General features: G+C 39.9%; 1 protein-coding gene across 6 annotated transcripts in view; it reads left to right on the top strand.

The window, feature by feature from the left end:
• The window catches only part of RNF13 (ring finger protein 13), a 104,239-nt gene extending 83,118 nt beyond the window's left edge, over positions 1-21,121 (top strand). For all 6 annotated transcript variants that reach the window (XM_077825705.1, XM_077825704.1, XM_077825707.1 and 3 more), the window contains 2 exons: positions 16,798-16,878; positions 19,648-21,121. In XM_077825705.1, the coding sequence (XP_077681831.1) occupies positions 16,798-16,878; positions 19,648-20,012 (446 nt within the window). In that variant the 3' untranslated portion in view covers positions 20,013-21,121. The remainder of the gene's footprint in view (positions 1-16,797; positions 16,879-19,647) is intronic.
• Positions 21,122-24,298: the final 3,177 nt, after the last annotated feature.

The raw sequence follows: 24,298 nt of genomic DNA, 5'->3' as shown, positions 1-24,298 counted from the left end.
TGTCACAGTAAGAGAAGGCCCTTACACTGGCAGACAGTGGTTTTGATTCTTTCTTTTATACCTCTATCACTAGCCAAGTGATAAGAATACACCTAAATTCTTAGAGTATAGGCCTTTACAGACAGGCCTGAATATCTATATCCTAACACCTTCCGAAGCATCTGGCACCAGCCTCTGATAGCAAACAGGATACTGGGCTAGATGGACCATTGGTCTGGTGCAGTATGGCTGTTCTTATTTTCTTAACAGCCATTTCAAAAAGTCCTGCATGTTTTGGTCTGCTTCCGCAGAAGAGGAGTATCTACTGCACACTTCACTTTTGGTCTTTCACATACGCTACAATTTTGCCACGTAATAGTTCATTTGTACAAGCTAGTAGTAGGTACAAAAAGAAATTGAAGAAAATCTCATAAAAATTAATGGCTACTGCAAAGTTCATGTTAATGTGCAATGTATTTCAGTGTGCAAAAGTATCGCTTTAGGGATTGGTTTACATTCAAGGACAGAGCCATATGCAGTTCTCCACTGCCTCTGATAACGTTCCTGCATTATTAATAACATCGAGGGTACTACCTGCAAAGCAGATGTTAGTTTAAGAGTTTGTACAGTGTCATGTGCAAAGTTGGTCTTATAAAAAATAATAAGCTTTTCACTTTACAGGGTTGACTGAACCTTGCTATAATATTCTATTTCTCTGGGGATAGAATTGGCTACAAAGGAGTGATCTAGAGCCAAAAGGCTAATATTAATTTTGCTCCCTGTTAAGGATTCCTAATTAAAACCAGAAATATTAAGCATGTTGGGGTTTCTTGGGTTTTTTTGCATTTTCCATTGAAAACATAAGTTAGTGTTCCTTCAAGCAAGTCAGTTCATGGGGTTTACTGTTAATTATTTATTGTATGTGTTTAGTGAGAGAGGAGGAGTAATGTCTCAGTATCATCCCAATTGTACACATAGCTCCTATCGCCAGAGTATCTATTTGTAACAGCCTACTCACTCTTGTCATGGTTTGCCTTGTTCTCCCTCCCCTTTCCTCTTGTTTAATTGTTTTAATTTGGACTGCAAGCTTTTTAAGAAAGGGACTCTCTTCCTTGAAAGCTCTCTTGGGAGGGCACGATAGCATCATGACAAGTCTAATTGGGGGAGGTCTGAGGATGATCTATACACAAACTCATTGATTTTACTTGTTCAGCTGGATGGCAACTGCTTCAGGTGACACCAGGATGAGACATTCAACCTGTCTCTAAAAAAGGGTCACCTTTTCTTTGCACTTACAAATGATAATCTGCTTTACATGTATAAATGCAGTTTTTCTGTGCAGATTTGAAGATTGTAAAGTGTACAGATTTGGAGTGTTCCAATTTGGATGTTGAATTATGCTGCTTTGAAGCTTTTCTGAATAAAGACTTTTCAGGGAAGAAAGGGAAAAGTCAAAACATAGTAGGAAACCTTGAATTGTTTAGAGGGAGAAGATAAGGGAAATAAGGACAAAAATATCCAAGACAACTGGGGTTTCAGAGCAGTATAGAAAGAGTAAAACACACACAAGTGAAAGCAAAATTCTTTTTAAAAAACAACTTTCCTCTGTGTTTAATATAGATTCACCACACTTTGTTACGATCAATACATAGTTTAAACTATTTAATATTTTGAAAATACACCATTTGTAAAAACCAAGTGTTTCTTTCAGTGTATGTATCTGTGTGAATATTGCACACATCTGCAGCACACGCTATGTCATTCCCAGCCAGAAAACATCCTGTGGCTGTCTAGTCAGCTCACTCTTGTATTTAGGGGAGATATTGTTGTGACCTCTAAGTAAGGTAATGAAGTGCAGGACCTTGACATTCTCTGATTAGCTTTTATCATATCTATAGCAAATGTACTCAGACAGCAAGCTATGAGGAGACTAAACCCTTTGCTCTATAAAACTATGAATCAAGCATCAGTGGATCATTTAAAATGCAAAATGCCACTTGTGGCAAACTTATGGACTCTTTATATAGCTCCCTTCCTTCCATACCAATCGGTATTATTAGATAAAATCGGAGATCAAACCTGCAACTGAGCCATCAGAGCAACTTTATTTTAGGTCTGATACTGTATACAAAAAATGTGATCATTCAGTAATGATAGTACCAATACCTGAAGCAACTGGAACCAACCCTGTGCTCCACCAAGGATACTCTCCACACCCTGCATGATGTGACTTAGAATGACTAATTATCAGTGTTAATCAGTCATTGTATTGTAGAATGCAAAACTTTTATGTTTGAATATTTAGAATACAGTAAGTCTGAAGTGGGCCATACTGAGCTATCTTATTAAAATGAATAGCAGAGGGCTAGAATGTACTGTCAGCTTTCTGCTGTTAGCTGATAACATTTTTCAGGTTTTAAAGTAGACCTAGAGGTCAGTAACCTTCTATTGCTGCTCAGGCCTCAGGCTCTGCCCTCTCCCTCTCATGTAATGCCATAGAAGTCAATGGAGTTAGACCAAAGAAGAATTTAGTCTGTTTATTTTTCTTTTTCCCCCTACTGATCTAAAATTTACCAGCTCATATTAGAGTTGAATGTAAAACCTTTTGGCCAGCTCTGTCTATAACAAAGCTGTATCTGGAAAAAAATATTTTTTAAAAAAACCTTAGAATGATAGGTATTAATTAAGGACCTGGGTTCTCTCATCCCATAAATCCTCAGCTAATTTTAGTTTGCAGGACAGTTTTTGGGTGTTTTTTTCTTTAAACTGATCCATTGTTGTAAGTGTTTTTTTTTTTTAATTTAAAAAGTATAGTCTTTGTAAGAATAGCTGTGAAACAGATCCACATATCTCTGTTTCTCACATTGTGGAGCTAGTTCTTATTTCATTTCCTGCATGAGAAACAGAAGCCTTTATAAAGGGGAAAATGCATCCCAGATGCAACTACACTATTGATCTAATGGAGCTTCACCAGCGTTTAATTTGTGACTTAATCCTATCACACCATACTCATTTTTCTCTGTAGCCATTTAGACTGAGAATTTTCTAAGCAAGTGGGTCTCAGTGTAGTCCTGGGCATCCCATGCTGAGTCTCCATTATCAAAGTGTTCAGAACTACCAGTTCTTGACATTAAAGGTCCCATCAGAGTTGATTAAAAGCAATTCCCCTTCACTCTATCCCCCAACAAACAGAAGTTAGTGAATTAAGTACTCATCCTGTAATAGCAATGATCACAAACAGTAGCACCAGAGACTCCAACACAGATATATATATATTTTTAATAGTAGCTAATCCTCCCAAGACCTTTCATATGACTAATAGTGGCCCTACTGACATTGCTGAAAGTCATCCTCACCAACCCTGTAACTTTTCTAAATTTAATTCATGTTGATGTGATACATCATGAGAAGTCAGTGGAGTTACATCAGGGATTAATCTGGCCCACATTCCTTTTGAGTTCCTGCTTGACCAAACTTAGAGGTCCACATTTTGTCCTCGGATTAAGTCATTTGGACCTAAGTGATTAGGTCTACAGAGACTGAAGTTAATACTCCAGATTTTTCCTCAATTATACGAGTGCGGTATTGTTGGGTAAAATTTTGTTTAGTCATACCGATGCAGTCTTTGTTGCTCCAAATTCTACTTTCAGTTACACGGATATAAAGATGGATCTCAAGAGGGTTGTTCAGCTTTACATGAATGTTATTCTTCAGCGTAACTAGCACACAGACCCTTACCATTTAATTCTGATTAATATCAAAATTTCAGTTTGGCATTATTGTTGTATAGCTCCTTGATGTATGCATACCTTGTAGTCCTTGTCTTCCTTCTGTCTAATCCCAACTACTGACTTGGCGATAAATGAGATGTGTGCTCAAGGGTGGATGGAGGCTCTAGTCTCAGCCCTGAGTATTGGGTAGTGCATATCTGTGTTAACTCAGGAGCTCCAGGAAGAAATTGTGTCTCAGAAAAAGCACAGTACTTCTCCAGGCTCTCCTCATGCACCAGGGAGGAGAGAGTGTAGCTTATTCCCTGTCCTGCTGGCTGATATATGGATCATAAGTCTGGCCTCTCCCCATTTGCTTGTGGGGTGTGGTATTGAGCATGCAGCCCCTACTTTCCCTCCTGCGCTCAGAGCCACAATGCAGGAAGGTCCTAGGCTGCTGCACAAAGGGCTGGGATCTTACTTCTCCTTATGGCCCCATGCAACCTCATAGGACCAGGGCACAATTTAGCCTTGACTATGCAATGCAGACATTTTGAATTCTTTTCTACTGACTCTCAGCAAAGAGGCAATACTTGAGCTATTGAAAGGAAGTTTTAAAGCTGATTTTCCATGTTGTTTGTTATTCCTGGGGGCTTGTGAACAGCAGCCTTCATTTTTGTGGTTGTAGATCGCGTTGTTTAATTACCCTAAAGCCCATTGCGTTGTATTTCAACTCTAAACCATTTGTACTTAACACTGTCTCTGAAATTATTGCTTAAATATACAAACAATGGGAAAAAGTTATAAATATTTGATCAAGTTGCCTTTGTTGAAGTGAAAGAGTGGTTACGGGGTAGTTCACATCAATAATGTATTAAAGTGGAATTTGTTTTTAGAACTGTTAATTCTGATATTACATGTGGGTAAAATTACCAGCAATTCAAGATCAGATCAATAGCTAGATGAGCCTCTGTTACACTGAGATGATGACGTTGTTTACTTAAAATTGGATGGGTTTAGTGAACACTAAAAGCTAGTTAAATCCTGACATTGAGCATTTGTAAAACTCAATCTTCTAATATCTCCTCCCTTCTCTGTCCTTCCCCATTATGTCCCTTTGTCATCCCTAGTCCTGATTTCTCTCTCAATCTCCCCCATAAACAACCCTACCCATAGTCTAATCCCCCTATCCTCAGACTCTTTATACTCTCAAACCCTCCCCTCCCCTGAAAAAGTCTTAAATCTGCACACAACTGAATAGGACCATCTATCCTTAGCTGTCTGATCAGTGGTTATGCTGAGCCTCAGCCCTAGTCTCCAATCTGTGGTCTAACAGACTCCATTCTCACCCCTAACCACCACAGTCAGACTTCCTTCCATTCTCATCATCCAGTCAATACACTCTTCCCTTACTCTTTAGCTACTCCCACTCCATGCACACACTAATTCTCCAGGTCCACACACTGTATCATTCCTTTACCCATCACTCCCATCTCCACATACGAGAGGGCAGAGAAGGCAATAAGTGACAATTTTGAGAGCAATAAGACAGTTTGAGACTAGGTTGGTGGGAAATAGTAATTCTTAGTAGAGGTAGGTGAAGCATATAATGTATGGTATGTGCAAGAAAATGCAATGCTGTCGCCCCTTAGTTTGGGTTTCTTTTAGCGGATATGCTTCAAAGCAACATTCCAATAATCTAGCTGAGTTGTTGATACTAAAATTTCAGGAAGGTCTCTGGTAAATCAGTGACTTGCTATGAATTTTTTTTTTGGGAGGGAGGGTCCTCATGATTCTTAGTAAGCAGTAATAATTTCTTAGAGACCAGACAAGACAAAGAAATAGATCCCCCTTAAAATTGGGGGGGAAAAAATAGGTCATCGTAAGACTTCAGCCTTATTATTCTACAAAGCTCCTTTAAATAAAAAGTGATCGCTGTGAACATATTGATGTCTAGACGGCTTGGACCAAATTCATCCTTGATGTTACACCTAGGACAAATTTAGCTCAATATTTGTTATACATCAACTTGGCATTACAGGAATCAAATTAGGTTGATTGATGCTCCCTGTTGAAGATAAAATTTTCCAAGGCACTAATGCAAAATCCATTAGCACCCATAACCACATTTTGTGCCCTGTTAATGGTAAAGGGTCAGCCTTTTAGGTCTTGCCTCACTTGTTTGGATGGGACACTGAAGAACACTGCAGAAGATTGTAATTTTGGTGTTAGGAATGCTTGTTTTCCTCTTAGCTTTAACACTCTGGTTGCCCAAAAGCTTTGTGTAAATCTCTGCACTTAGATGATTATAGGTAGTTTAACGCTGTAAAACAGGACAGTAATCATAACATTCCCTAACTGAATTCTCTCTAAATCTGTGCCAGCAGGTTCTTGAGCATGCTGGATGACATAGGGGCTGACTGCTCTCATACTTACACCAGTGTTATTAGGAGTAATTCTGCTCAGTGAATATCCTGACATCAGTGTAAAACTGGGATGAAAGGAAAATCAGGCCCAACGTCTTTTAGTAACATGAGGTGCACTTCTGTGATATAACATAGGATAGCAAGCAAAGGATTACATGACAAAATAGGTCTCTGTGGAGGTAGGGTACTCTACCATCTGTAAAAAGAACTGTTAATATAAAACAGAAGATACCACACAGATTTGCTATCTTGAGATGGGGCCTGATCCAAAGTCTACTGAAGTCAATAGGAATCTTCCAATTTGACTTCAGTCAAGCCATGATCCAAAGCCCACTGTATAAATATTCATGACAGATAAACACACAGAATGGGATACATATTTTGTCAGTGTCCAAAGAGTTACAACAGTTACTTAGTAAGTAGGGTTAGCAACTGGAATGGAAGACACCTTGTATGGGGTGGCTTTTGGGCACTTTCCTATTAACATGCCTATTCTCTGACTGACCCCACATAACAGAGGTATGTAGAACTAAAGCATAAGTAAGGATTCGCTAACTAAATTAAGGATTCTCAATACAATGTGTGTGTCCTGATTTCTCAAGTTATAAAAATGTTATTCAAATAAGAATGGGCAAAATCTTGGGCACACAATCAGTGGGATTTCATATTTTTTGCTGTTTAATTTGTACCAAAAATTAGCTATCAAATACAGGACAAATTCAACTATCTACTGTGCTGCTTGACCATAATGAAATTTGAACAGTATGAAGAATAGAAAATGTGTGAATTGGGCTATATTGTAACAAAGAAAAGCTAGCAAGGAGATGCAGTTTACACTAGCATGGAATTTAAGGCAAAACCAAATAGATTTCAAATCTTGCACAGCAAATGAACAATGGTGTATTCAAATGATCACACAGAAAACAAAATATTTTAACATTGGAAAATAAAGATGTAACTTGTCCTTGATGGGATCAAAGCACATGAAGTATGTGGGGAGAAAAGAAAAGAATTAAGCCAAAATTTTCAAGTTTGGGTGCCTAATGTTAGGGCCTAAATCAGGGTTCTCAAACTGGGGGTCAGAACCCCTCAGGGGGTCACAAGGTTCTTACATGGGGGGGTCACAAGCTGTCAGCCTTCACCCCAAACCCCACTTTGCCGCCAGCATTTATAATGGTGTTAAATATATAAAAAGTGTTTTTAATGTATAAGGAGGGGTCACACTCAGAGGCTTTCTATGTCAAAGGGGTCACCAGTACAAAAGTTTGAGACCCAGTGGCCTAAATCCATACTTAGACATCAGTGCCAAGATGTTCAGAGCTGTGGCTTGCTTAGCACGTTTGAAAGTCGGACTTTTATTTAAGTATCTAGATATGGATTTAAGAACTAACTAGTGCTTAGATTTGAAAATTTGGACTGAATCTTTACATTTAAAAAATGTGATATGTACTACACTGTAAGAGTATGGGTATTAGGCTAAGGTTGAGATCCTCAAAAGTAATTATGTGCCTAGCCTAATGAAAATCAGGCACCTAAATACCTTTGAGGCTCTAGGCCTAAGTAACTATTTTCAGGTCAGTGTAGATGATAGGAGTGGACACCATATGTTCACATGTTGAAATCTAAGAACAAATCAAAACATCCTGTACATTTCAGTTTTGCAAAAAATACTCAAGTCCATTGTGCCTCATGAGTTATAATCTTCCAAAATGAAGGGCTGCAAAAGAGAAAGTGATTAGTGACATGTCATTTACATTATTACATAGTAGTAATTATAGGCCTGCTATTTACTAGGAATTTATAAATTGATTTATTCCTTCAAATGGGATTATCACTGATCTAATTTCAGTTCTTTATTAGCCCATCTGCCTGGCTGCACAGTACTGTGCAGGTCTCGGGGGGCGGGGGGGGGGGCACACAAAGTCTGCCAGAATCATGGCAATTTTATTTCTGCATCTTGCATTCTTAATAAGTACCAGAAATATTGAAGTTCTATAGATAGATGAATGAGTTAACTGTTTAACGTGTATTTATGTATCTCCATAGGTTAAAAGATTATTGCATGTTTACAAGAGGTTTTGCACATCACATTTAAGTAAAATATTTTATTCATAATTTCTAAAATCCCTTGTAGTCTTTTGCTGTTTTTAGTGGGTAGAGGAAGAGAATGTCTGCAAAACATCTGGAAAATTAAACTGTATGAGTTGACAAGGTGCTGTATGGTCTGGGAGGTAGGATTTGGCCATCTGAGAAGAACCCAACAGGACATGTTCCTACTAATTCATAGATCTTCCGAGATCCACAGGGGATCACACAAACCCCAAGGCACCTTTGAAAGACTGGTACATCCTGAGTATCTTCTCTTATTGCTCCCCTGCCTGTACCTGGATGGATCCCCTTCCCAGTGGGGTTTGAAAGAAAAGTGAAAGAGTCCATGTAAATAATGCAGTTTGTCCAATAAAATCCAGACAGGTTTGTTTTGGGGATAGTGATAGTGATGTGAAGAGTAGCTCTCCTAGTATCATGCTCCACCTCCAAACACAGAAAAGCTCCAGAAGCACAGAGCTCATGAGATTGGAGGGAGGGGCAAGAAGGCATATTGAGCTAGTCTTTCCTCCCTAGGACAGATTTCAGGCCCAAGGAACAGATTTCCTTCTTCTTTAATCCCCTCCATGGGAAAAGAAATGGAGGAGCGCGATATGACTTGTGTTATGTATGCCATCGTCTAGCTCATATTTTAGACATAGTTTCAAAGCTGCCTAAGGGTGTCCAATTTGGCAGCTGGGATTATGGGCTTGGATTCTATCAGGATGGGAAATCAGAGTTGTTTTGCTAAGGAAATGGTAGAATTGAAGAAGTAGGAGAGACCAACCTTGCAGTGGAGGAGCTCACCTTGGCTGCAGGACTTCCACCATAGAGACTCAGTTGTTCAAGAGTGGGAGCTGAGGAAGTGGATGTTAGAGATGAGCCAAGGCTGGGGTGGGGTGAGGTGTGGTGTGACCTTAAAGGGCAGTTGAGACACGTTTGTTGTTTCAATCAGATATTGCTTGTCCGCTAAATTTTGCGGTTCTTGTACAGTCCTCACTGATAAAGCTTAATGTTGTTTTTCCAGTCTAAAGGTGGGTATGATGGTTGAGCACTGGGCAGCTTTCTGAATGAGTACTGTATATTAAGGACTCCATTCACTTTCCAACAAACCACACCAGGCAAATCTGTATTTTCAAGAACAATGTGCAGCCATATTTCAGGATTCTCAAGGAGCATCTTTTTGAGAAGAGGAAACGATCCAGTATTTTAATGCATTGTCTTGCCTATCTGTCACTGTCAGTTAAAATCCCAGATATCTGTGTTGAACTTTGCAACTATTCTGTAATTAGAAGGGATCACTAAATACATTGTAACTGAGTAATAGGATCAAGAAATTAGATGACAGTTTTAACCATCAGAGAACTGAAGTTCTGAAACAGCCTTTCAAGGAGAGGAGTGAGGCAAAACACCTAAACTGGTTTCAAGACTGAGCTCAATACATTTATGGAGGGGATGGTATGATAAGATTGCCTACAGTGGCATATATGTGATTGCTAGTAGTAAATATCTCCAACAGCCAGAGATTGGACACTAGAGGGGGAAGGCTTTGAGTAACTACAGTGAATTCTTTCCCAGGTGTCTGGCTGGTACATCTCGCCATGCTCAAGGTCTAACTGATCACCATATTTGGGGTTGGGGAGGAATTCCTCCCCCGAGGAATGAAATGCATTCTTCAAGAGCAGCATACTCCAGAATTTTCTTGTAATACCACTGAAGTTTCTAGGACTTACCACTTGGAAGGCGGATGAGGCAGCAAAGAATTTTACTATAGCATTGGTGTTCGGTTAGCCTGAACACTGGGCCATGAACAAAGAAATCCTGAATTTTAATCCCTGGTCTGTCACTGACTCACTATGTAGCCGGTGCGGGGGAAGAAGAGAACAAAAACACACCAGTCTCCTGTGCCTCCTTTCCCCTCCCACCCCCATTTCCCCATCTGTAAAGTGGGAATGATAATACTTATCTACTTCATAGTGCTGTTGTGGGGATTAAAAAGTTAATGTTGGGGCAGAGCTTTTAAAATATGAAGCACCTTATAAATATCACACAGTACTAGCAGCAGCATGTACTAAGATTGCCATACCTGCTGCCAAAATGTGTAATTAATAGGTTATATAATAGATTTCTCCTTGAATTAATAGTGGTGACACAAACACACTGCAGACATTTGCAGCACACTCTTTCTGATGGTCTATTATATAACATTTCACTCATCTTAACTTCCATCTCCTCACCCTTTTGCATCCCAACGCAATGGCTATTACTCTGCTGATATTTAACAAACCAGTTTTTCCAATTTGCTTTGTTGTGCAAAGTGTTTTGGCTGGTGTTGGTTTGTTTTATTTGGTAGCGTCTGTCATAATGCAGAAGTCAAGCAATAGATTGATTTTTTTCCCCCACCAACTGTGAAATATAACAGAAGAACCTACTGCACTAGGGTAAATGTTAGAATGCTATTGAATGATTTACACCATAAATCTTAAACTGAATTTTGCTATGTGTGGGGTTATCCACCAGCCACCAATATCTCCCCATCTTAATACAACATGTACTTGGGCTTCTCATCTTACATGCAATGCTGAATTCAGAAAGACTCATTGCTTTTATACTTTTTGCCGTTTTCCCTGTAGCTGGAAAATACATATAGCAGATACCAAACACACATCATCAATGTAATCTACTCTTCATCTTAGTCAGTATAAAATTTGAGATGAGTAAAGTATAATCCATATTTTGATAAAGTGGTATGGCTGGTACTACATTCCTTGGCATCACTATGAGCATGCGGGTTGCAGAATCAGGTCTTACGAGAGACAGGAGTAGACAGAAGTAGGGTTTTTTTCTCCCCAGAATACTGAAGTATTGCTTAAATATTGGTGAGAGGACCTCACTAGAGTACAGCACGTTTCTTAACTATTGTCACTTATTACTAATATACTTACAGCTTTCGTTGTGTGAATGAATGATGCTTTTAAAGTATTGAAGTGCTGTAGATTTGTGTTTTCAGAAATACAGACAAGTGAACTGGGAGCATGGTTAAGTCAGGAGGCTAAGAGTCAAGAGTGTGGTGTTTTCTCAGTTCTGCCACTTATTCACCAGTGATCTTGTTCAAGTCCTAGCCCATCTTTATCTCACTTTCTCCCTCTGTAGAAGGAGTATTATGTTGTCTCATCCAGATGTTGTGAGTTTTTACAAAGCACTTTAAGCTCCTTTCATAGATGCTGTTGAAGTGTAATGTATTATCTATTTTCCTGAATTTATTTTATATTGAAAGCACTACGGTGGAGAATGCTCCTTACTATGTGTTTGTAAAGAACACTGTACATTTCTCCTCCCACATTTATTATTTTAATAACCTGAACAAGTATCTCTCTGGTTTCAGAGTAGCAGCCGTGGTAGTCTATCTGCAAAAAGAAAAGGAGGACTTGTAGCACCTTAGAGACTAACAAATTTATTTGAGCATGAGCTTTCGTGAGCTACAGCTCACTTCATCGGATGCATGTAGCTCACGAAAGCTTATGCTCAAATAAATTTGTTAGTCTCTAAGGTGCTACAAGTCCTCCTTTTCTTTTTTCTGAAATGATTGTTTTCTTACTGCAAGGTGAGAGATTTCAATATTGGAAAAAATGAGAAATGTGTAAAAGCTTCTTGATAAAAGTCAGGTGAAACAGTAGACTGATTAATTAAACTAGACCTATTGTTAATGAGGTGGCTCAGTTCTTAGTTCATATTAGTTAACATCCTAAAAAGAGTATGCAGTAATCCTAAATCATCAGGGCAGAAAAGAGGAATAATTAGACTATCCTTATTTGGTAATGTGAAGTATAAGCTAAGCCCTGAGTTGGAAGCTGAAACCAAGTTCATTTCTGTGTAAATATGTGGATGGCATCAAATTGCTACCCTACTTTCCCAAGCTTCTTTCTTTTATGAATCAGCTGGAAGGTATTTAAATAGGAGTTATGCTCTGTGTGTTACAAGACTGCACAGAGTAATTGGGAAAAGGTGTTATAGAAAAATAACTAAGCAGATCAAAAAAGTTGGAAATATACTAAGTGCTTCATTTTCTTTTTTATAAAGACTAACAAAAGGTGCGTTATTGCCAACAATGTGCATTGAGCAAAACAAAAACTGTAACAATCTGCAATTTAAAAAACCCAAATCTTAAAAAGCCACCTGACCAGTATATTTAATACAGCTAAAAGATATAACAATCAATCAGTTTATTACATTTCTAGTCTGGGTCATCTAAACAGAGAAGGAGGACATGGTTAACCAAGATGCCTGTGAGCCTTTGTTCTCCCTTTGCCTCTCACTACCTCCCCTTCCCTCCTTCCCCCCCCCCCAAAAAAAATTTTAAAAAAGTTCCTTAGAAGGCTTAGAATACTTACAATTTGAAATGACAGTTTTAATGCTTCTGTCTCACTGAGTATTTGACAGATTTCTAATGCTTTCCCCACAAAGCTCAGCGACTGTCATGTTCTCACAGCTCAGTTTTCCCACTGACTTACCCCGTTTCATAAATGTGCAAAACATACACGGAGCATAGATCTTATCCATATTTTCACTGTGAAAATTGGATCCAAATCTCTTATGAATCTAGTGTTCTTTTTTCTGTAGCCTGGCATTGTGTTCAGGGGCACCCTGGCAAGCAATTTCTTATGCACAATTCTCAGAACCCTCTCTGTAATGCCCTATCATTTAGTTATGGTCTCCAATACATTTTTACATTATACTTGCTTTGATTTCAAGCACAAAGGGCCCATATTACCTGTATGTGCTGGTTGCTTTGTACCACTCCATAACTAGGTGGTTAAGATGAGTTTATGGATACTCATCATTACTAGAGTGATGCAAAGCAGGCACAGCTTACTTCAGATCAGTGATTCTCAACCAGGGGAACAGTTACCTCTGGGGGTACACAGAGGTCTCCCAGGGGGTACATCAACTCATCTAGATATTTGCCTAGTTTTACAACAGGCTACATAAAAAGCACTAGCAAAGTCAGTACAAACTAAAATTTCATACCATGACTTGTTTATACCGCTCTACATACAGTACACCGGAAATGTAAATATAATATTTATACTCCAATTGATTTATTTTATCATTATATGGTAAAAATGAGAGGGTCAGCAATTTTTCAGTAATAGTGTGCTGTGACACGTGTCTTTTTAGGTCTGATTTTATAAGAAAGTAGTTTAAGTGAGGTGTAACTTGGGGGTACACATGAAAAAAAGATAGGACTCCTGAAAGGGACAGAGTCTGGAAAAAGAAAAGGAGTACTTGTGGCACCGTAGAGACTAACCAATTTATTTGAGCATAAGCTTTCGTGAGCTACAGCTCACTTTATCGGATGCATACTGTGGAAAGTTTAGAAGATATTATACACACACAAAGCATGAAAAAATACCTCCTCCCACCCCACTCTCCTGCTGGTAATAGCTTATCTAAAGTGATCACTCTCCTTCCAACGTGTATGATAATCAAGTTGGGCCATTTCCAGCACAAATCCAGGTTATGGCCCAACTTGATTATCATACACGTTGGAAGGAGAGTGATCACTTTAGATAAGCTATTACCAGCAGGAGAGTGGGGTGGGAGGAGGTATTTTTTCATGCTTTGTGTGTGTATAATATCTTCTAAACTTTCCACAGTGTGCATCCGATGAAGTGAGCTGTAGCTCACGAAAGCTTATGCTCAAATAAATTGGTTAGTCTCTAAGGTGCCACAAGTACTCCTTTTCTTTTTGCGAATACAGACTAACACGGCTGTTACTCTGAAAAGAGTCTGGAAAGGTTGAGAGCCAGTGCTTTAGATGGTGTCTATCCCCTACAGCTTCCCCTGTTACATGTCAGACTTCCCCGTGCCTTTTTCACCTAGACTAAATTTTTCTCTTGATACAACTTCCTTTAAAAGCTTGACTAGATTCTCTAGATTGTCTCTCACAGCCATGTAATAGAGAAGGCCTAAACTGAAAAGCTTTGCTGAGTTGTGGGGTTGTGAGTTTGCTGAGTTGTGTCTCCAGCTACTGTTTATTATCAGTTTCACTTACATTTTTACCACCACAGGTGCAGCTTAATTCCCATACACATTCTCATTTTGTGTGAAAGTGAGTTATTGCTTAGAAGTCTGTTAGGATATAACTGGTCCATCTGGAGAACTTTTTTGAGAAGCAGCTTCTCAGCTTTTACTCAGCTTGACAGTATCTCTGTTGTTGCAATGGAAGGATCAGGAAGAGGGTGAGGAAACAACCCTTTCACAGAAAGCAGAGTAGTTTATGAACAGTTGTGGGAAAGGCAAAAATATTCTGAATTTTTTCAGATAGTCTTAAATATAGACCAGAGAGAGGGTATAAGGAATGGCAATAAGGAATAATGTGTTTGTGAAACACCTCAACAAGAATGCTCAAAAAGATAGAGAAAAAGAAAAGATAGAAATTTTTTTGGTGGGAGGATTATCCTCTGGTTAAGGGAAGGGACTAAAAGTCAGAGGTTTAAGGTGTCAAAAGCTAGTAATACCACTATAGACACAACATTCTCTGTACATTAACACAAGAGGTTTCTGATAGGGCTGTCAATCACGCTTAACTCAAAAAGAAATTAATCACAATTAATCAGTTTTAATCACACTGCTAAGGAGTAGAATACCAATTGAAATTTAGTATTTTTGGATTTTTTTTCTACATTTTCAAATATATTCATTTCAATTACAACACAGAATACAGTGTAACTCACTCATTTTTACAGTGCAAATATCTGTAATAAAAGAAAAGTATTTTTCAATTAATCTCTTTATCGTGAAAGTGCAACTTACAAATATAGTTTTGTCACATAACTGCACTCAAAAACAAAACAATGTACAACTTTAGAGCCTACAAGTCCACTTAGTCCTACTTGTTCAGCAATCGTTAAGACAAAAAAGTTTGTTTATATTTATGGGAGATAATGCTGCCCACTTATTTACAGCATCTCCAGAAAGTGATAACAGGAGTTTGCATGGCGCTTTTGTAGCTGGCATTGCAAGATATTTACATGCCAGATGCGCTAAACATTCATATGGCCCTTCATGTTTCAGCCACCATTCCAGAGGACATGCTTCCATGCCAATGATGCTCGTTAAAAAAATAATGCGTTAATTAAATTTGTGACTGAACTCCTGGGGGGAGAATTGTATGCCTCCTCCTCTGTTTTACCCGCATTCTGCCATATATTTCATGTTATAGCAGTCTCGGATGATGACCCAGCACATGTTGTTCATTTTAAGAACACTTTCACTGCAGATGTGACAAAACGCAAAGAAGGTACCAACGTGAGATTTCTAAAGATTGCTACAGCATTGGGCCCAAGGTTTAAGAATCTGAAGTGCCGTCCAAAATCTGAGGGCTATGAGGTGTGGCGCATGCTTTCAGATGTCTTAAAAGAGCAACAGTCCAGCTCGGAAACTACAGAACCCGAACCACCAAAAAAGAAAAATCCACCTTCTGCTGGTGGCATCAACTCAAATGACAAAAGTGAACATGCATCGGTTCACACTGCTTTGGATTGTTCTCGAGTAGAACCAGTCGTCAGCATGGACACATGTCCTCTGGAATGGTGGTTGAAGCATGAAGGGACATAGGAATCTTTAGCGCATCTGGCACATAAATAACTTGTGATGCCGGCTACAAAAGAGCCATGCGAATGCCTGTTCTCACTTTCTGGTGACGCTGTAAGCAAGAAGTTTCTGGGTAAGTTTAGAAGGGATACACAGCAGGTATATAGAAAAACAAACATCAGAATATGTGAATCTAAATATTCATTGAGGCAAGAGCACACTTGTGTTAAAGGTCTGCAGCTTTAGCACTACAGCTGGTCTGCATCATCCTCGCATCTGAGAGCATGACCACGGCCTACGTTGGGCCAAGGTCTGCTGGCATACATGCAAGACACCCTATGATTCTCTAGACCAAAGCAGAGACCCTCCTGCAGCAAGTCAAATTCTTAACAAAAACATGTGGTAAAAGGAATATGACAGTTGAAAATTGTTTATATACTGGGCAGCATACCGATAATACAAACCTCCCAAACAAGATTTACATTATGTAGTAGTGTGCCTTTGCTTTCTCTTATGACTAGGTAAGTAATAGCTCCTTGTTGATTATTCTGATTTCCTCCAGTCCTCCTGCCTCAAAAAAATAAATTCTAGTTTGTCAAATTAAAATGGGGCATATGAATATTCTTCTGCTTGTTCTTCATCTACTGTCTTTTTAATTAACATACGCCACTGACAGTTGACATCTATATTATAATGTAGACTTATATTTTAAATACTTTTAAATAAGATTACAGAAAAGGGATTTCACACAAACTTGTGGAAATATGGCCACTTATCAACCTGCACTTGAAGGGAGAGCAGATGAACATACAGTTCAAATAAGAAGTATAATGAAAGGGACAATACAGCTTCAAAAAAAAAATTGCTGTGGATGAGAAAAGATCAGAGTTGACCTATGGACATTAAAGAAAATATCCATAAGAACTTATCTGTATGTGTTTGAAGGTTATACAGCTTGTGATACAGCTTTTAATGTAGTATTGATTCACAATTTTCTGCTGCAGGAGATGAGTATGATATATGTGCCATTTGTCTGGATGAATATGAGGATGGAGACAAGCTCAGAATCCTTCCATGCTCTCATGGTAAGCAGCTGCATATTGGTTTGTAATATTTTAATTATAAGAGTTATTTAAAGAAAATATTTGTGTCCAAAACAGCAATGAATTTACTGATTTATAAAAGGTAGCCTCTCTAATATGGCCGAGAGTCTACATACAGAGTCTACAATGGGATTAAAAACAGACAATTTTGGCTTCTAAACAGTAACAAGAGAAGGATAATCATAATGAGAACACAACTAATCATTCAACCAATGAGTCCACCTTCCTTCAGTCAAATGCCCAGGAGAAAATATGGGCCTGACACTGGTGCCCTGAAGATCAGATTGTGTGTCGGTTCAGTGGAAAAGTGCATTCCAGAGTATGTTGCCACCAGTTCCCAGACATTTAAATCTAAGGACTGTTAGCTCAGCTGATCTCTACTGCCACAGCAACCTGGAGAGTGTGTCTGATGAGTAGCCTGGATATAAACCAATTTGCACCTGGAAGCCAGTGCTCTGCTTGGAGAGCTGCAATATGTAAGGTGTAATAGGTTCCCTGTGACCAGTTCTGCCTAACTGAGCCAGCCATGTTATGCAATCCAATCGAAAGGATTGCAAAGTCTAACCAGACACAGGTAAAAATAGGTATTTTTGGCTATCCACACCGACTAGAAATCCAGGAGCAATCAGGGGCCCAAAACCTCCCCCAAATTGTTAACATCTTGGACAAAGGTTGAACAAACCCTCTAACAAAAGGGTCAGGAACCATCCCTACTATATACTCTTATGATCCTTCCTTCAGTCCACTCGTCACATCTTGTCTGGACTGAGCCAGAGTCAGCCTGCTCTCAATGTTACACCCTCACCAGGCACTGCAAGAGTACCATCAGGTCAGATGAAAATGAGATATCTGATGACAGTGCAAGCTCAAACCATCTCACTGTCTCACATAGTGGCCTCACATACCCATTCTGCTCAGTGTGTGACTAAATAGGGTTTTGTAGAATTCCATACAAAAGAACCTTGAGGGCAGACAGACAGACAAATGACTGGGACTTCTCAGAAAGAAAGAACAGAAACATGGCATCTACCCTAGATGAGGGCCACAAAGTTAACCAAATCTTACTGTCAAAGGTTACTGACAGATGTAGAAATCATCATGAACACTTGTCCTAGGAAAACATGTTAATTACTATATGTTAAACATGACTTTATACATAGTATAGAAAGGGATACACCATGTTTAAAAATATTAGTTGATCATGGTTAACCGTAGAGTTCTTAACCAGCTAACACCTGTCCTGGTCCACACTTGGTGCTAGGTTGTGTTGAAGATCATGTTAATTAAGACATTTTCAAACGTGAATCATTTTCTCAGTTTAGATAAGGCCATTGAGATCAGTACAGTTGCTGTACTAAATCTAGCCCGAATACCAGACTAAGATCAAGGAGATTTGAGGACTCCAGTGAAAATAGCCTTGCCACAACCTTCTCAGGAAAAAAAAGATTTCCAGTATCAGAAACTTCTTGAGTAAAGGTCAAATCATTATTCACTTGAGGGAAGTGGATACTCTCCCTGCCCATAGGTTATACAAATACACTAGTTTAATACAAATAATAATAACCATTGTTATTATTCATTGTTCAGAGGCTCCTGTTAGGATCCAGGACCCCACTGTGCTAGGTGTTGTCCAAAGGTAGACATGACCCATATCCCAACTGGTTTATAGTAACCAACGTTCTCTGAAGAGGGTCTGAAGAGTTTCACTCACCGCAAGTGGCACCGCCTTGGGGCTCATCTGGAGATTAGCTCTTGAGCAGTCAGGTGTCCCCTCCTTTGCTTGCTCGCCCTGTGGTCTCTATCTGGACTCAGTTGCTCCCTACAGCTAGATGAGTGGTTCTGAAACTTTTGTACTGGTGACCCCTTTCACATAACAAGCCTCTGAGTGCACCCCCCCCCCATAAATTAAAAACCCACTTTTATATATAACACACCATTCTAAATGCTGGAAGCAAAGCGGAGTTTGGGATGGAGGCTGACAGCTCGTGACCGCCCCCATGTAATAACCTCATGACCCCCTGAGCTTTGAGAACCCCTGAGCTAGATCATTATATTCTCCCCTTCCAGGATATCAAAGTCCCACTGGACAAACTGCCTCAGGCAATCTTTTGATCCACTACCCAGTTTGTACTGCTTTTCCAGTGGCTGGTAAGGGAACCTGGACTACCCACTATTCAGGTTCCACTCTGGCCAGCAACCACAGTCTGCTTAAGCTCTGACCCTCTTGCTGTTTCTCTGGGCTCTTTTCTGCCTGCCTTCCTTCCTTATCTCCTAGCCCACCTCTGCATCACCACTGGAGCTTCCTCTGTTCCCTGTGGCTACTTCACTCCTTCTGGAGTTCTTGCCAGAGTCTATAATCCAAGGCAGGATCCCATGGCCTACTCTCCCCCTAGATCACTTCCACCTTGTACCTAGCCACAGCCACCTTCCCTTCTCTCTAGGGAGGGACTGCAGAGCTCCTCCCAACAGCCCCTTCCTGCCTTTTTAAAAGCTCAGCCTGCCCCAGCCAGCTGGCTTTCATCATCAGTTAATCTTTATTAGTCCCTGCCTCTCCTCCAGGTGCAGCCTATAAAGTTAAGTGGCCCATTTTTCCCAGTCAGGCATTGTGTGGGGTTGACACCCAATCACAAGGTCTTTTAAAATCAGCATTGTTTAACACAAAACTGTAACACAAAATTATAACTTAACAAGAGTAACCTCAGACTGTCATTTTTACTTAGCAACTGACATACCTGTTTTGTTTCCTGACAGCATATCATTGCAAGTGTGTGGACCCATGGCTGACTAAAACCAAGAAAACATGCCCTGTGTGTAAGCAGAAAGTGGTCCCTTCTCAAGGGGATTCAGACTCTGAAACAGACAGCAGTCAAGAAGAGAATGAAGTCTCTGAAAACACCCCTTTGCTTCGACCATTAGCTTCAGTTAGCACTCAGTCATTTGGGGCTTTATCAGAGTCTCATTCCCATCAAAACATGACTGAATCTTCAGAATATGAGGAAGACGACAATGAGGATATTGATAGTAGTGATGCAGAGGATGGAATGAATGAAGAGAGCGTAGTGGTTCAACTACAGCCCAATGATGAAAGGGAGCATAGGGTGGCAAATACAGTTTGAGCTTCAAGACTGCTAGTGATCAATCTCATAAGAACAAAACTGTTCATAAAGCTATACTTTACATACACTTATATAGGGAATACATTCTATTTGGTGGCCTCTTTGGTTACTTCAATAGATGCAGCTCTTCATGTAGTGTTCTATGGTTTGATCATATTACAGACAGATTTTTTTGGTTCAGTTATTCACATATTTATCTTTTCAAAATGAACAGTTTAACTGGACTTCACAATACTAATGAATAATACCAGGAGTCTCCATCAGTAGGGATATCACAGTAAACCAGAGACTCTACTTTAAATGTCAGTATCTTGTTGAAATGGGATATAGCCAAGAAAGTAGATTTTTTTCCCCGATTACAGCTTGTAGGCAAGATTGGCTTATACTGATAGCAATATTTATTAAACATATGGTAAGCGCTACCCCTCGAACCTAATCAAAAATGTATATGGTTCCTGTGTCTCTGGGGTTTTCCCAAAACTGCCACCACTACTGAAAGAAAGAGGTAGAACAGTTCAGTATTCTTTTAGCAAGCAGATCAAAAAGCAGGGAAACTGATGCTTTAATCTTGACAGCAGTGATTCTGCTACTTTTCCAAGTAATCCTGTTGAGCTTGCAAGAGCAGTTTAAGGTTGTGAAGGAAATTTCAGAATCAGTTAGGTTTAAAATAGCTCACACAAAAAGATTCATAATGAACATCTTATTAATCGGCCCCATTTGCTGATAGCAGCTAAACTAATTTTCTATAACAATAATGCAGGGGCTGGGAGTGACCAAAACAGCAAGGCAAGCAAAGCTGTATATAGAAATACTGAATTGTAGTAACTGTTCTATTGATCCTCACATCATATACCTCTAAATAAGGAGCATTTTATGCTGCATTAGTCTGCTAACCTATGTACATAGATAAATTGTTTTTTCAAGTATTTGATTTGAAAATGAGTGGTTATAAATATTTAACAGAACTCTGTACTTACCAGTGTATCATGAAAACCTAAATTATATATAATGTCATTATAACTGTGTATAATCAAAATGCAAAGATTTTTTATATGGCCTTGTATAAGGGGGATTTGAAAGAATGTTAATAAACATGTTTTCCACTTTAAGTACTAGCAGGAATTTATTAAACTGTCACATTGCATACATGCTGCCTTTTATTTATAATATAATTAAGGCCAAAGAATGATGGTAAGGTTATGTACTTAAAAAGAACCAGGAAACGCAAATGTTAGGGTTCCCATAACATTAACTCACCTACATTGCACCAAAGGTATAGCACAGGATACAAAAAACAGTATAGTGATCAACATTATGTGCACTGTAAGTGTGATAATGTTTCATAGAGAACTTTAACTTTTGTATCACTCCCTTGTTTAAATTTGTGATCTTAAAGCTGTACCGACGTAGATTTTTGGCATGTAATTTGTGTAATTTTCAGGAAAAAAAAAAGATGGAGAAAAGAAAGCCTATGCCATTAATCACTCCTACATCCCAGGCTGGCCCCTTAAAGCCAGCAGAGTCTATATTTGTGAATTGGTAACCAAATACCCAAAGCCTGGATTGAAGAGATTCCTGGTGAGGCCCCACTGCTTTCACAGCTTTGATGCACAGTGCAGTCACTCCTCCCTTGCCTACCACCTGGAAAAGGAAGTCATTTCTGCTGGAGAGGTGTATTAGTAGTTAGGGAAGGTTACTGCACACTACTGGAGGAAGTCAGACTTAACAGGTTGTGGGGGCATGGGAGGAGTTGTAGATGAACAATGGTGTCTCTCAGTCCCTCACACCCCTAGGCATCCCTGGTGAGGTCAAGCAGAATGTAAGGCTTATCCTGTATATCATCACCATGCACTCACCCAGATGCAATTTTTAAGTGTAAATGTTATTTTCACTTTCAAAGTAAGCCGTGCAGTTATTCTTCAGTAAAGTCCAGGCACACGCCTCGTTTGAAGACAGAGGTTCAGGAAAAATATAATTTAAAATGAACTGTCTTTTTTCCATGCAAAAAATTTAAAAGAGCTTAACAAACTCTTGCCTCAAACAGCTGGCGTGTAGTAGGCTGCCTGATTGGCTACCCCACCTGATTGGTTGGAAGAGTCACCACACTGGTTCCTTAGCTCAGCAGCAGTTCAATTGGCTGCTCAAAGCAATTAACTACAGTTGCATAGTAGCTGGTTGTTCCCAGCCCTGTTCCTGCCTTGCCTTGCCTTGCCTTGCCTTATGCCAAGTCCTGAATTTTGGCTCTGACCCTTGACTCTGGCAGCCAACTCCTGTTGTAACCACTGGCCATGACCTACCAGAGTCCTAGTCACCCACCAGTTAGACCAGGCTTATAGAACCTCCAAATGTGAGCAAAGGGATATTTTTTGGATGGAAGGTAGTGAAATTTTGTCTTAAACTCATGTAAGGACCAATGTTAACTCCAGTGTAGATATACCCATTCACTGATAGATCCTCCTCCCTTCAGAAGTAAGAGCAATCCAAATCTACAGCAAAGGAAAAGTATAGAGTTGTCTTCAAAGTTTTGAAATGTGATATACATGAAGCTAAACAATTCTACCACTCTGTTTATACTACCATGTACAGCTGGCTCCCATCTTTGATGAGCATTTGTTTAAATTATGCCTATCAAATCCAAAGCCAGCTCCAGTTGCCCTCAAAAAATAGAAGTTAATGGTTTAAGATATAGCTATATTTTGACTACTTGTTTAAAAAAGCATGTCAGCCTTCATGAAGTCATAAGTCATTCTTGAAGTTAATGTGGTAAAGTACATGTAAAGTTCATACATTCGAAAGCATTTGCAGCTGTTTCAGCACAAGATAGTGTAGGCATATTCTGCAACTATCTGAAGATTAATAGAACTATTTGTGTAGCCCAAGTATAAACAGCTCTTTACAAAAGCCTAGCAAGGGGTCTGTTTCGGTTAAGGTGACCAGATGTCCCAATTTTATAGGGCCAGTCCCGATATTTGGGAATTTTTCTTATATAGGCATCTATTACCTCTCACCCCGTCCTGATTTTTCACACTTTCTATCTGGTCACCCTAGTTTCGGTGGCTCCTGGAATGAGAGAAAGCAAAAGGACAGGAGGGGATAGGTCCCATGAGATTTCCAGTCCCCCCAGAACTTATAGGGTAAGCTTGAGGTCTCGTAGGATTTGGCATGTAATTTGGACCCATAAGATCTTGCAGGAACAAGTGCAAGATTTGGAGCCATAGGCTCAGAGCCACTTCCTTCTTGTTTGCTGGTTTCCAGCAGTCAATCCACCCTTCATCTGGGGTAGCCTCTGTGGGGTCTGGCACTTCCTCCTTCTACTTACTGCAGATGGGCCAGCAGCTGTGCGAGGTGGCAGGACCAATCCCGGCTGGCTTTACCTTAAAGTGATTAACTTTTGAGACTACCCATGTGGAGCTGTTCAGGGGGCATGTCCTGGGCCATGGTAAGGGCTGCCTGCTCTCCCCTCTGGGCCCTGTGGGAGTTAGGAGCCCTGGTGGGGTATTCTGGCTACCTCGGGCTGTGGGCCATGCCCATGAGGGGCTGTTTGCTGCCTTGCAGGACTTGAATTGGTGGCGGCAGCAGCTGTTGGATGTATGCTTCACTCCAGCGGGACGCTGCCCCAGGAGCGAGTCCCATGTGCCCTCCTGGCTGCAGGGTGGAATTCACCTGGTTATTCTGCCTTTTTGTTCTAATCTAGTTGGTTCTTACCCTGGGCCCATTACTGCTGCAGTGGGGCAGTGGTGGATGGATTGATTATCCTGGTCTGGGACTAACATGCCCTGGCTTGTTCCTTGCTCCTGGTACAGAGCCCCTTTCTGTGTGAGCATTCCCCATACTCAAGGTCTCCCCTTAATCGCTTGTGCGGCCCTAGCCATACTTGCAGCCTAAATCTAACTTACATAGAAACTGGCACTGTTGGAAACCTCCAGTCACTGGCAATAGCTGGTATTTCCAGGGTTGGTCCTGCTGGTGACTTGGTCCCTCTGAGCTGTAGCCAGCAAGACTGATACAATCAGACGCTTAGTGAGGACTCTCCATTTCCACTAGAAATATAGACTTGAGATCCTTTCCTACAGCAGTTTAATGGGTTAAAGGTCTGCTTTAAACTGATGCACTTTAGTTAGAGGTTTACACACTTATGTAGTTACAACATTAGGGCAAACATCCTTAAGATAGTTAGGCCCTTAGACTGCAGAGCATAGTGTGTTCATAACAGTCCACTGAGTTCTCGTGAACTTGGGTGTTCGTTCCCATAACTCCTGCAACACTTACAGCATGAAGGTTATAAA

The sequence above is a fragment of the Eretmochelys imbricata genome, chromosome 9 (genome assembly GCF_965152235.1).
Source record: "Eretmochelys imbricata isolate rEreImb1 chromosome 9, rEreImb1.hap1, whole genome shotgun sequence".
NCBI lineage: Eukaryota > Metazoa > Chordata > Testudines > Cheloniidae > Eretmochelys > Eretmochelys imbricata.
This window is presented reverse-complemented; position numbering and strand designations above follow the sequence as displayed.